At 24.7% G+C, this 12,836-nt stretch overlaps 2 protein-coding genes across 2 annotated transcripts; one reads left to right on the forward strand and one right to left on the reverse strand.

The window, feature by feature from the left end:
* Positions 1-4,716: 4,716 nt before the first annotated feature.
* Positions 4,717-5,521, reverse strand: LOC113558618 (28S ribosomal protein S14, mitochondrial-like). The gene is made up of 4 exons (XM_026964114.1): positions 5,275-5,521; positions 5,044-5,202; positions 4,803-4,981; positions 4,717-4,731 (listed from the first exon to the last, which is right to left on the reverse strand). Exons 1-4 carry the CDS (start codon positions 5,347-5,349, stop codon positions 4,728-4,730), a joined length of 417 nt encoding a protein of 138 aa, XP_026819915.1. The 5' UTR covers positions 5,350-5,521; the 3' UTR covers positions 4,717-4,727.
* Positions 5,522-5,685: 164 nt separating this feature from the next.
* On the forward strand, positions 5,686-9,239 carry LOC113556615 (charged multivesicular body protein 5). Its single transcript, XM_026961677.1, has 4 exons — positions 5,686-6,043; positions 6,150-6,301; positions 7,543-7,708; positions 7,921-9,239. Exons 1-4 carry the CDS (start codon positions 5,975-5,977, stop codon positions 8,194-8,196), a joined length of 663 nt encoding a protein of 220 aa, XP_026817478.1. The 5' UTR covers positions 5,686-5,974; the 3' UTR covers positions 8,197-9,239.
* The last annotated feature ends 3,597 nt before the right edge of the window (positions 9,240-12,836 follow it).

The following is a 12,836-nucleotide window of genomic DNA, read 5'->3' on the forward strand; positions in this document are numbered from 1 at the left end:
TCAATTTTTTAGCGTATAATTTTTCTGAATTTCGTACTTGAATAGAAATTCGATAAAGTAGTTTTTGAGTTATTAAACTTTTTGTACCGAAGATAGTTCCGTGCTAATAGGTTAATTTGGAAGATATGATAGGGACAATAAACGCTACGGTTATTTTTAAATTGTATAGTAATAAATATTAATCCATCATCAACATTTATAGTTTGTAAATATGGCCTTTGTATTATAAATTCTAGATTCAAAAAATACTAATTACTTCTATTCTATATTTTATATTTTTGTAAAACCATTTTTAAGGACTATTATCTTTAGTACTTATAATATTCTTTATATATAATAATCATAATAATAATTAGGAAACTACTTGTTCAGATTTTAAATTTTCAAATAAATTATCCACCAGATAATTTATAGTAAATAAAGAGATTCTTATTTAAAACAAAAGTTTGTTATTGTAATGTTACATGGTTACATGATACCATTATATATATTCTGTGTAATACCTTTACCTTAGCACTAGATAAAAAGTCGAGTATTTTAAAATATGGTCCTAGTATATTTTAAAGTTCCAAAAGACAAAATTGTAATAAATTTATCAAAGAAATAAATGTAGATGAATATGTTTTTTGAATCATGAATTGATGAATTTATGAATTACCCTATATAAATTATATAAATATATAGTGTTATCGATGTATGGATTATTGCAGTTATCTCTCTTCCAAATGACAATTTCTATACAGTAAATTTTGTTTATTTGTATATTAATAAGAACCTGCTGGCTGCTATCTATGATACCTATACCTAGATACCTACCAACGTATTTGTATAGGTAATAGGAAATTTTCAAAATATATCCTCGCTTTTTTATGATATAGAAATTAGATATATCATATTTTTATTTTAAAATAGCAATTTTGAATTTTGTATTGTAGCATCACGTACGGTTGAAAATAGTAAATATACATTTGTGTTTAGATATTTACTCCGATTTCATTGAAACATTCAGAATTTACCTACAATTTTTTCCCATATTTTTGAAGACACTGCTTGTGGCTGTGTGTATAGACTACCTATATATTATAGTCTATAAAACAGTGGATTTTAACATTTTTAACAATGAGGCACACAGCCACATTTTCGCAGCTCAATAATATCAATTCATATTCTATATAATATACTAAGCATATTTTATATATATACAATTTACAGTATACCCTCTTAGCCGGTTAATTATTGTGAAATAAAGTAAAACAATGATGAAAATATGTGTTAGAAGAAACATTTATTTTATATATATATGATTGTTGCACAACAAAAATTTATCGATCAATGAAATTGAGATATATGTATGTATAATAGGCTTGACGTGTAATGCACTAATGTTTTTAATTCGAGGACGAATTTTCGATAAGCTTACTTTCAGTTCTTCTTTTATAGATTGAAGTCGTTCTCTTTTTTTACTTTTTATTATTATGACTGCCAAAAATCCGTGTTTGTGCAGATACGACGTGGAGTATGCTATGTAGTAAAATTGTTATTGTTTTTATAAACAAATATTTTAGGAAATTCTGCTTCGGCGTATATTGCGACACACCGGTTGAAAACCACTGTATAGAGTACCTACCTATATAAGCTGGTATATCAATACGATAATCGGTCAAAAAGTCCGGAGACAAAAAGAAGTGGACAAAAAGTCCGTTATAAAAAAAGTTGGACTAAAAGTCCGGATTCATTTTTTATAGTCGGACAAAAAGTTCAAGCGCATTTTTAGTGTTGGACAAAAAGTCCGAAAATACAAAATATTTTATATAATATAATATTTATTTAAAAATTTTAAAATGTTTGTAGACATTATATATATTTTTTTCGATTTTCTTATTTTTATATATATTTATAAAATTTATTATAAATTTTAATTTTAATTATAAAAATTAAATATAAATTCGTCATTATAGTGGATTTCCGTTATATTTTTGTTGGTTTTACAAAAATATAATAATATAATATGTGTACAAACATTTTTAAATTTTTAAATATTTAAAATAAATATTCATTTTTGGATTCTTTATCCGACCCCAAAAATGTGCTCGGACCTTTTGTCCGACTATAAAAACTGAGTACGGACTTTTTGTCCAACTTTTTTTGTAATGGACTTTTTGTCCGCGATTCTATCAGTACATAGTATAATATTTATAAAAGTACCTATTTGACTTTATTTTGAAAATTATGAAAGTATTTTATTTTATTGATGATTTAATTTCGAAAATCGTGTTTTTACATAATTATATTACTACATATAATATGTGTTGATTATTTTGAACTATAAGTCTAATAGATAATGAAAGTAATTTAAAACAGATAGGTATTTAATACAGTAGTACCCACTTATCAAATTCTTAAATGTCTTGCAGACTACAGTGGATATTTATACAATATTCAAAAAGAGTGTAAAAATTTAACTAGAGATGTATAAATTAAACGAAATGTCCCTCAATTTAAAATTAAGTTTATACATTGATATTAACATTCCTACCTTAATCTTATTATGTATTCTTTACTGTAAAAATTTAAAACTTTATGAAGGTAAAGTCAAACCGACAAATTGGCAGACGCACATAGTTGCATTTTTTCAAATGCAAAAGTGCAATTATTCTAAATTTTCCGATGGCGTAATATCCTAATTTCCGAAAAAAGATTATTTAAAGAAAAAACAATTAAAATGTATAGAACGTATGCAAAACTAAAATTAAGATGTCTCTCAGAAATATAATTATATTTAACGCTCTGATGTACATGTATCTACGTGTATCTACGCCTGTATAGAACCTAGGACTTTAGTATACCTACTTCATCATTTATAGTAGCTAATTAGTTATTCCAAATTGCAATGGATGTGTTAAATTTTAATTCAGTGATAAATCATTGACAATGCAGGATTCAGATTAGAGCTGTATGTGGTAGACCTATTCTTGCATATTCAGTAATGAACAATGATAGAAATCCATAAGAATGGGTCGAGTAAGATACTACATCGGTAAGAGTGGTAAGACGGTAATGACTATTTTATTCAGCTATTAATTGTGTTTTTCTATAAGTTTATGATAATTTAAATTTTTAATAATATTATGTAATTTTTTTTTTATAAATTTTAGACTATATTAGGTACTTAACTACATAATACAATAATATACATTATTCCATTGATTATATAGTTATATTTTATTAAATTATAACAAATGATACTTACTTAATAATATTATTTATTAACGTTTTTTTTTCCTATATTCAAATGAGACATTGGTGAATAATAAATTTATATAATGCTTTATGTATCCATAATCATATGGCAATAAAGTGTAATATTTGAATACATTAATAACAATCCTACTTAAATTGGGCAATCTAATAAAATAGTGAATTACAGAGCACTTACTTAACAATAAATAAAACCATTCTAACTTGATATAATTAAAACAACTCCATTTTCATTATAGTATTACTACCCACAAATAATGATAATACTTAATAACAAAATATTACCTTATTTATTATATATATAACTAGGTACTTCCTATTAACCTATGTAGACATACAGTTCTTGTCTTATTATTATTATTAATTATAGTCTATTTATTAATTATGTATCATCATATTATTCTATCATATGCATTAGGTATATCTTTAATCTTTATGTATGTAATAAGTACACTATACATAAATTAATAACTATAAAATATTCAGTTTTTAGGAATGGGGTTGTTGATTAATATACAAAATATTATTATTTAAAATAGTAAGCAATGTACTTGGGTCATTCCATTTACTAACCTCCAATTTAACTTATGATAGTCATTTGTATTATTTTAAATTGCATTATTTTTTTTTTCGGTGTTTAAAGACTATAGTATAACGTAATAAAAAAAGAAATAGTTAATGGGTTTTTAAGATTAATTATAAAAAAAAAAGAATGTAGTTTAGGTTTTTGGCACTGGCACTTAAGGTATGCTTACCTAAAAAATAAAAAATAAAAATTATTAGTTAATACCAATTAAATATTTAGGACTTCAATAGGGCTATTTTAAATTTTAAAATTATTTATAATTAAAAATTAAAAATTAACAATAATAAATAAGTAAATAGCTAAATTAATGTTAGACTTATGCTTGTTGTATACAAATTGATTAATTTTAAGATTAAATACAATTTATTGGACCTATGAACCAAATTATGTTTAAGGGATCATTAACTTATCATAAATTAATTTAATATTTAGTTATTGTTTATGCAACACAGCATTTAACTATGGTAGTGAAAATTAAAATTAAATTAGATTAACTTTTAATTTGTATAAAAATGTATGTTAATGTTAATTTTATAACCTTAAATAAAATTTGAATTCATTTATATTAATTTGAAAGTTTGGTTTGAAAGGACATAATATTTCAGTGTAAAACATAGAAATCCTTACTAGGATTGTACACTCATAATAATACGGAATAAGATTAAAATATTCATAAATATTTTTTATAATTAAAAATGACACTTTCATTCTTTTCTACTTTACTCATAAAATAATTAGGTAAAATTTTAAGAAATATAGAACAATTTGTATTTTTTTATTAACATTATATTTATTTAACCTATGATACAATTACAAAAAATGTAACTCAGAGTAAATAAATTATACATCTAACTATACATCAGCATTTTTTTCCGTTTGTATTTTACCTGGAAAAAACAAATTATGTAAGTATATTAGATAATTATTAACAACTACAAAAATAAAATTATTTACTCACCACATTGCCCTTTGAACACCTGCTAATTTGTTATAATCAGCAAGATGTCTGAACACTATTCTACTTAAACGCCATCGTTTGACATTACCCCGAGGACGAGAAGTTACCTGACAACGCTGTACAATTCTAGTTATACTAGCATCTCTTGGACAATTGTAGATTTCTTTGTCGGCAATTTCCTATAAATGTAAACATAAAAAATATAAAATTGCACTTTATATTATATTTTTTTTTCAATTACTTGAATTTCTAAAGGAATAATATTGTTTTTACGAAGTGCATTATAGCGCAGCTTATACACACCATATTCTTTAAGAGTGTTTCTTTTCCGTGCATCTTTTTTCATTCTAAAGTCTGGCCATTTATTACGAATTTGTTGAATACATGGAAGTTCACCAAACTAAAACATTTTAATGTATTGAATTTACATTTTTTTTCTATAAGAACTAGGTGTAGTTAATGTAATACTTACACATGCTTCATTCGCTGGTGTTTGTAATTTAGCGATAGCTTTACATCTTTGAAAAGCATTAATGATAAATGACATTTTTTCTGTTAAATAAAACCATGAAATGACAAATTAACTGTCAAATAACAGTTGATGATAAAACTGACTTTATTACAAATAAAATAAAAGCTTACTGTTGTTATGTATTGACTATTGAATCATAAAAAATATTAAATCCTAAATAAAAATTAAATTATTATTATGATAATCTATTTTGTGATAATCATAATTTAAGATAGTGGTGATAATCATGGTTACAAATAGTATATGTATGATATATCTCTAACCGTGATTCAAACCATATTATCAGCTGTGAAGTTATCCGATTGTGCTTGAGATAATAATTATCATTATATTGTTATCGAACATCAATTATTCTAGCGATACATTCAGAATATCCAGAATTTCAGATAATATGAGTCATGAACTCATGAACCATCCCAATATCACAACTAATTGAATTCACATCATAAACTAAAAATTTAATTCTCATTGTTTATTAAATTTAGTATTTTGTTATGTTTGCATACTTATTTTTTACTGTTATTAGTATCTAATGTTATTGGGTAGTTCCTGGTACCTGCAGTAGTATTCGTTTTTAAATCGAGCTTATTAGCTAATTACTAATATTTGTATAGTTTAAAAGGTATTTCCATCAAGCAAAATGAACCGTATATTCGGGAAATCGAAAGAAAAGGCGCCTCCTCCAGATATGACTGCCGTCATAAAAGGGGTAAGTAAATAATTATATAATAGTATGAAAGATAAATAATATTATAAGTGTAAAACTAATCTTCAGATGTAATCATTCATAACTAAATATTCAAAATCATTTATAGGTAGACGATCGTGCTGAATCGGTTGAACAAAAAATCAATAGACTTGACAGGGAGTTAAAAAAACTGAAAGATCAAATGGCCAAAATGAGAGAAGGCCCAGCTAAAAATTCATTGAAACAAAAAGCATTAAGAGTCTTGAAACAAAGGAAACAGTGAGTTATGAAAAATAATATATATTATATAAATAAAATAATATTTCATTTCAGTATATTTCATTCCTGATAGTTGGGCTTTCTCCCCAATATCTAATCCTTAATAATAGGAGGTAATATTGTATAAGTCTACTTTGTTCTCTTACATTTTATACATTACTATAGTTTGGGCACAAAAACGACCTGGTCCTTTCTGTCAATTTTTCATCATTTTAACTATTGAATTACTAATTTTGTATCATCATCATGCATAGATATATTTCTGGTAATATCTCAGTTCAAATTCCCATAAATTTACTGTTTGTTTGGTACATAAACACCCACTAAAAAAATAAAAATACACCTAGGTTTTTTTTTTATATATATTATTAACAATATAGTTGTTTAGTCTAATTAGTGTACAAACACTGTGAGTGCGAGTTGCAAACTATCAAAAATCTATCATCTTTTGCAATCCATAGGTTGGAAAACACTACTTTATAGTCAAAAATAAAAAACCATTAATTTTTTCAATAACCAAGTAAAACAATGAATAGATTAGACAAGGAAGTACAGGTACTTTTACAGAAATCTAGGTTTTAGTTATTCTTCTTTATTGTGATGCAAAAATCAATAACTATAGATTTAATTTTTTCACAAAGTATTGATACGAGTATTTTTTAGATATGATACACATTATTTATAAACTCATGTTATTTATACACATTTTTTATTTTTTATTTCTTAGTTTTTTTTTATTAATAAATATACAAACTTACATTAGATTGTATTTTTTTATTTTTATAATAAGCACTTAGTTATAATATTTTTTTCAAAATATTTAAATTCCCTAAAATAAATGTATACATTTTGAGCTATCATAGTTTTAATACTAGTAGCTATAAATAATAAAAAAAAAAAAATCAGAAATTAAATTCAAGCTTCTTGTATTGTTTAAATCAGCTACAGATTTATAATTCAAAAATGGTTTTTGGGTGAGGGTTTGCTCAATTTCTTTACTTTAAAGAGATAACAATTATAATTTTGTTATAAGTCATAAATTTCATTTTCAAAATGTTTGACAAATTTATGTACAATATTAACTATTACATTTATATTTCAAATACACGGATATTTAGACTTATTCAGTATTTATTATATACATAATACATGTTAATACATTTAAAAGAGAGGGGGCTGAAATCCCTAAGCCCTTGAATCTATATCTGATTAAAATATTCATAATTTTTTATTATTTATAGATATGAAAGTCAGGCTGAAAACTTAAGAAATCAATCTTTCAATATGGAACAAGCTTCTTATGCAGTTCAGTCATTGAAAGATACCCAATCAACAGTAGTTGCGATGAAAACCGGCATGAAACAAATGAAAAAAGAATTTAAGAACATTAATATAGATGATATTGAGGTAGAATAAAATTATTTTAATATTTGGTATTTAATTCAATAAGTATTAATGACATTTCATAATAAGTTTTGATTGACAAATTAAAAGAGCTATTTTACATTTTACTATTAATACTGATAATAACTGATATATAGAATCTAGACACTAACATAATTTATTTAAACTAATAGTTTTCATAATTTTTCATTATTAATTGTATACATTTAATATAGGATCTTCAGGATGAAATGGCTGATATGCTAGATCAATCAAATGAAGTGCAAGAAGCATTAGGACGGACGTATGGAGTACCAGATATTGATGAAGATGAACTAAATGCAGAGCTTGAAGCAATTGGTGATGAATTAGCTTTAGATGATGATACTTCTTATTTAGATCAAGTGAATGTCCCAGACAAAGAACCTGGACAAAAAGACAAAGAACCTAGTAAACCTGGTGAAATTTCTGTAGATGAATTTGGTTTACCAAAAATACCAGCACAAATTTAAAAGAGAAAATGAAAATTATATTAATTTTAATTTTACCATTATTTTTTTAAGAATTAAATAAGTATTAAATTACCATCTACTATATTATATTATATATTAATTAAATATGTTATTACAAATTAAAAATAATTGTTTAAGGAAAGTTTTTCTTCATAGGTACATAATTTTTTATTTATAAATAAAAATGTATTTGATTTTTTTAATACCATTTACAGTAATCTTAAGATTAGTAATGAGATAAAATTGAATTCAAAATTAAAAGCTCAATTCATGGTTTGTTTCAATAATAGTTACTAAAATTTTAAAATATCATCATTAATTTTCTTTAGATGTTGTATAACTAATATTGAAGTTTTAATTAATTTTAAAATCAAATATATTTTTGTACAAGTTCATTTTAATAAAAACTGATTTTATACTATCAATTACACATAACTAGTCTTAAGAGTAACATATTCATTATTCATAAATCATAAGCTTATGAATTTCAGTGTTTATTTTTTCTCTAGATTGGCATAAAATAATATAAAATTTCTCATTACAATTAAGTAAAAAAAATTGTCTATAGTTAAATAATGTGAAATGCTTAAAATACAATTTTGAATTTTTTCAACAATTATGCAAAATCTAAACTAAGTCTGATTATAATTTTTTATTTATTGATTGATACTTTCCTGGACATGTAAATTGTGAAATTTTATATAATATACCTAATTGATAAATATAATTATATTTTAAATTTCAACCAACTGTAATAATAGTTTAATTAATATTATATACAACTCTACAAGTACTTAAGAGGACACCATTCCCACGTGTGTTATTTTTGTTTTATATACATACAACTCAGCAAATTTGCATTCAGTAGAACATATTAATTTGTTTGCTTCAATATTAAAAGATAATACGTAAATTCTCTCTGAAGTAATATTTCGTATGTTATATGTATGTAAAACTGAGACAACATACGCAGGTATGATGTTCCGTTTATTTACATATTATGCAAGTAAATGATAAAAAATAAAAATAAATTCTATCACAAATAATCTTTTTTTTTAATTTTAATTAATCTAATAAATCATTATTTTATTAAATCAAGCTATTTTATCAATTTGAGTATTTATAATGTTGAATGAAAATCACTTACAAAAATGTAAGAACTTTCTATACAAGGTATTTTTTCAATTTTATTAAGTCTCGGTATGTAGTATAATTTTATAATTTTAATGGTAATTTCTAAATTTTAAACCACCGAATTCTATGTTTAAATTTTACCAAATTTACTTATTGTATATAATAATATTATAGATTGTAAATATACTTTGTTTAAATAATAAAAAAATAAACAATTAGTTACTTATCCAATTATAAAAAAAATTTTAAATTGGATAAGTAACTAATCAGTCATCCAGAACCATAAAGTGAAAGCATACCTCTGTTAGTACCATAGACATATTAATTATGTTTGCACATTTTAATTCTACACTTAGTTTAATTAAATTATCTTCTAAATTCTAAAAGTGAGTGTTTTAGTCATGTTGTTTGATGTTACCATAAAAACAGATTTATGTTTTATAATAAGGAAATAACCACATTTATTGTTGGTAGTTTTTTTTTTTAAGATTATGACAAATAGTTTTTCAATTTAAGACATGGTTTTTAACACATTAGCCCTAATTTTAATAACTAAGTTAATAAACTTAGTTATTAACTTAACGTAAGATAATAACCTTACGTTAAGTCTTTTACTAATTGTCTATGCTCTTGCTCTTGAATCTATCAATATTATCTGATAATTAAAATAATAAATAATTAATGTTAATAAAAAAACTGATAATACTGAATTTACAAATCAATAATCCATTTTAAACTTTGAAACAGAATAAGAATAGTAAAGATGAGAGCTTGGTAAATTGTACTGATGTTTTTTTACTGGGTCAACCGAGTGACAAATCCCTCAATGTAAATTGTTTACAAGCATAATACCTAATTTTAATTCAGGTACCTTGTGCCTATAAGCATTTTAGTACCTAGTCTTTAGTGTTTAAGACTATATCAGGTATACTTAAATAATTTATTTAGTCTTGCTGTTTTCACACGTTTTTAAAAGATAAACAGTATTGCTTACAATATATTTAGTATTATTTACACAGTTTGAATTTTATAATGTGCCTAGGTGTTTAATAGATACCTTACCTACTTAATGTCTTATCATTATACAATATACATCATTATTTAATATTACATTATCACTAATGATGCAAATTATAAATTGTAACCATTTATTAATATCAGCATGAACAATTTCAGGAACCAGGTTAAGTCGAAATTTTTAGTAGGTAAGTATATTTTGATAGACCATTGTTATATTCTGTGCTTATAGTTACTTATTTAGTATAAAGTCAAGGCACAAACTTAAGAAACAATTTTTTTTTTTGGGTGGGGAACATTTTTATTTTTAAATAATAAATATACTATTCACTACTGTAGGTTAGGTAATTTATTTTTTATTCGTGATATTTCGGGAGGGCTTTAAACACCCACCCCCTGCATTCGCATCTGATAAATTCGATGGTATTCACTAATAATGTATGTCTTCATAAATTAAATTTCAAACATTAAAGAAATATAAATACTTAATCGATTTGTACTTTTGTTTTTATCATTCAATAATTAACCCGTTGATTTAAGTGTACTAGCTAATGTATTGTGTACATATAAATGGAGCTTATATTATACGCATTGAGAAGTATCCTAGTGAGTAACGAGAAAAATTCAAGTTTGTATAAGAGATGTGCTAACCAGTTTGAAATAACTGTTTCAAACGCTTGAGAGAGACATCGAGGAAAATGGAAAACATCAGTTTTTCCTCTAAACTATAAAGCAAAAGAGATTTTGTCGATTAATCTATGTGCCTGATGTATAGTGGAATGGGTTTTGTGAAAGCTTAATTACAAATTTAGTAAAATGTTTGCATTGTTAACTGTAGGTTAACTTATTTTCAAATATAAATAAACGAAAAAAAATGGAAGGAAACTAATTGGCCTGTATGAAGTATAGAATAGTAGCGACTTTTTAAATTTTAATAATATAGGAATTGTAAAGAATTTCCCAGGAATAGGAAAATATAAATTTTGCGTTTCAGTATTTGCGAGCATTGTGTTGAATATTTGTGTGAAAAATATGATTGATTTCTTAAATAGATAGCAGTAGACGTTTGATTATTTCGTCAGTAATTATGTAAAAGCCTGGAGATTTTTTTAATACTAATATTAACTTTGACTGGACAAAAGGCTTGAGAAAGAAAGCACATTTAAAGTGGAGAATCGAAAATGTTTTATACTTTTTTATTTTTTGTTTATGTGACTGAAGGCTGAAAGGTGATTTTTAAATGTCTAGTGAATATAATATTATATTTGATTTGTCTTAGTCAGAGTTGTAACTACTACATAACATTATAGCTAGGTAGGTATCAACATTGTTGCGCAAGGTAAGGATAAGTCGATGAGTGGCTTATGAATACTTAGAAGTTTTCTAAAGGCTTTCCAAAGAATATCATAAATGTTATGTATAAGTGATGAAGCATGTTTGCTATTAGTGAATTTCCCTCTCTCCGACTCATCGGACATTTCCTTCTCACTAAACGGGGTAATTCGCACTCGGGTTGAAAATTAAGTACAATTAATATTAAACAATATACGAAATAAATAAATGTACTCTCTCTATATATATATAATGCACTTTATTAAATAAGTATCTTTTTTATCATGATTAATTTTAAAATCAAACGTCATGAAAATATAAAGTTTACTGGGCAATATAAGTACTACAAATACAAAGTTATGTATTGATTCATACGGGAAATATCTCAAATGGTGTGGAGACATCCAGACCGTTTAGTAGTACCTTTGTAATGGATTTAAACTTGTATAGTAAGCTAAAATTTTGTCAGACTACTTGTCCTCGGTGTTTTAATGATATACCTAAATACCTAATAAGGGTTTTTATTTTAATAGAAAGTATAGTGACTATAGAGAGGTTGTAAGAAATCTTCCTTGACAGCAATTATATGGTAGAATTCCAGCAGTTGGATGATTTTATTTTGTGTGAATAAGTAAACTACATTATAAATGTAAAAAGTCGTTTTTAAAAATCATTTTTTTTCAGAATAGGTGAAACTAATTTTTTCCAAATCAGTTTAATATTGGGATAGAATTTCAGTTAAGTTTATAAGGAGACTAATAGTTTATAAAAAGTAAAAACTAGTGAATGGTCTATCATATATGGATCTATCTACTGACAACTGACACCCATCCCGTTATAAGATGCCTGGCATTTTTAATATCTACATATACATATATGAATATGATATATCTACACTTAGGTCGGCGTAGTATTGTATAATATTTTTGTATCGTGAAAATTCTAAACAGTTTTCACTCTCCCTACATAAACTTTTAATTAAGAATATAATAAAAACAAAAATACAAAACGTACACACTGAAACACGTGATCGACATCAGCTGTTGCTGACTTGCTGTCGGACCGGTCGGTTTTGGAATTTGGATATTATGTCATATAAATACCTGTATAATATTCATTATTTGTCCATTATACGCCTATGATTTGTACATTTATAA

This window comes from Rhopalosiphum maidis, chromosome 4 (genome assembly GCF_003676215.2).
Source record: "Rhopalosiphum maidis isolate BTI-1 chromosome 4, ASM367621v3, whole genome shotgun sequence".
Lineage (NCBI taxonomy): Eukaryota > Metazoa > Arthropoda > Insecta > Hemiptera > Aphididae > Rhopalosiphum > Rhopalosiphum maidis.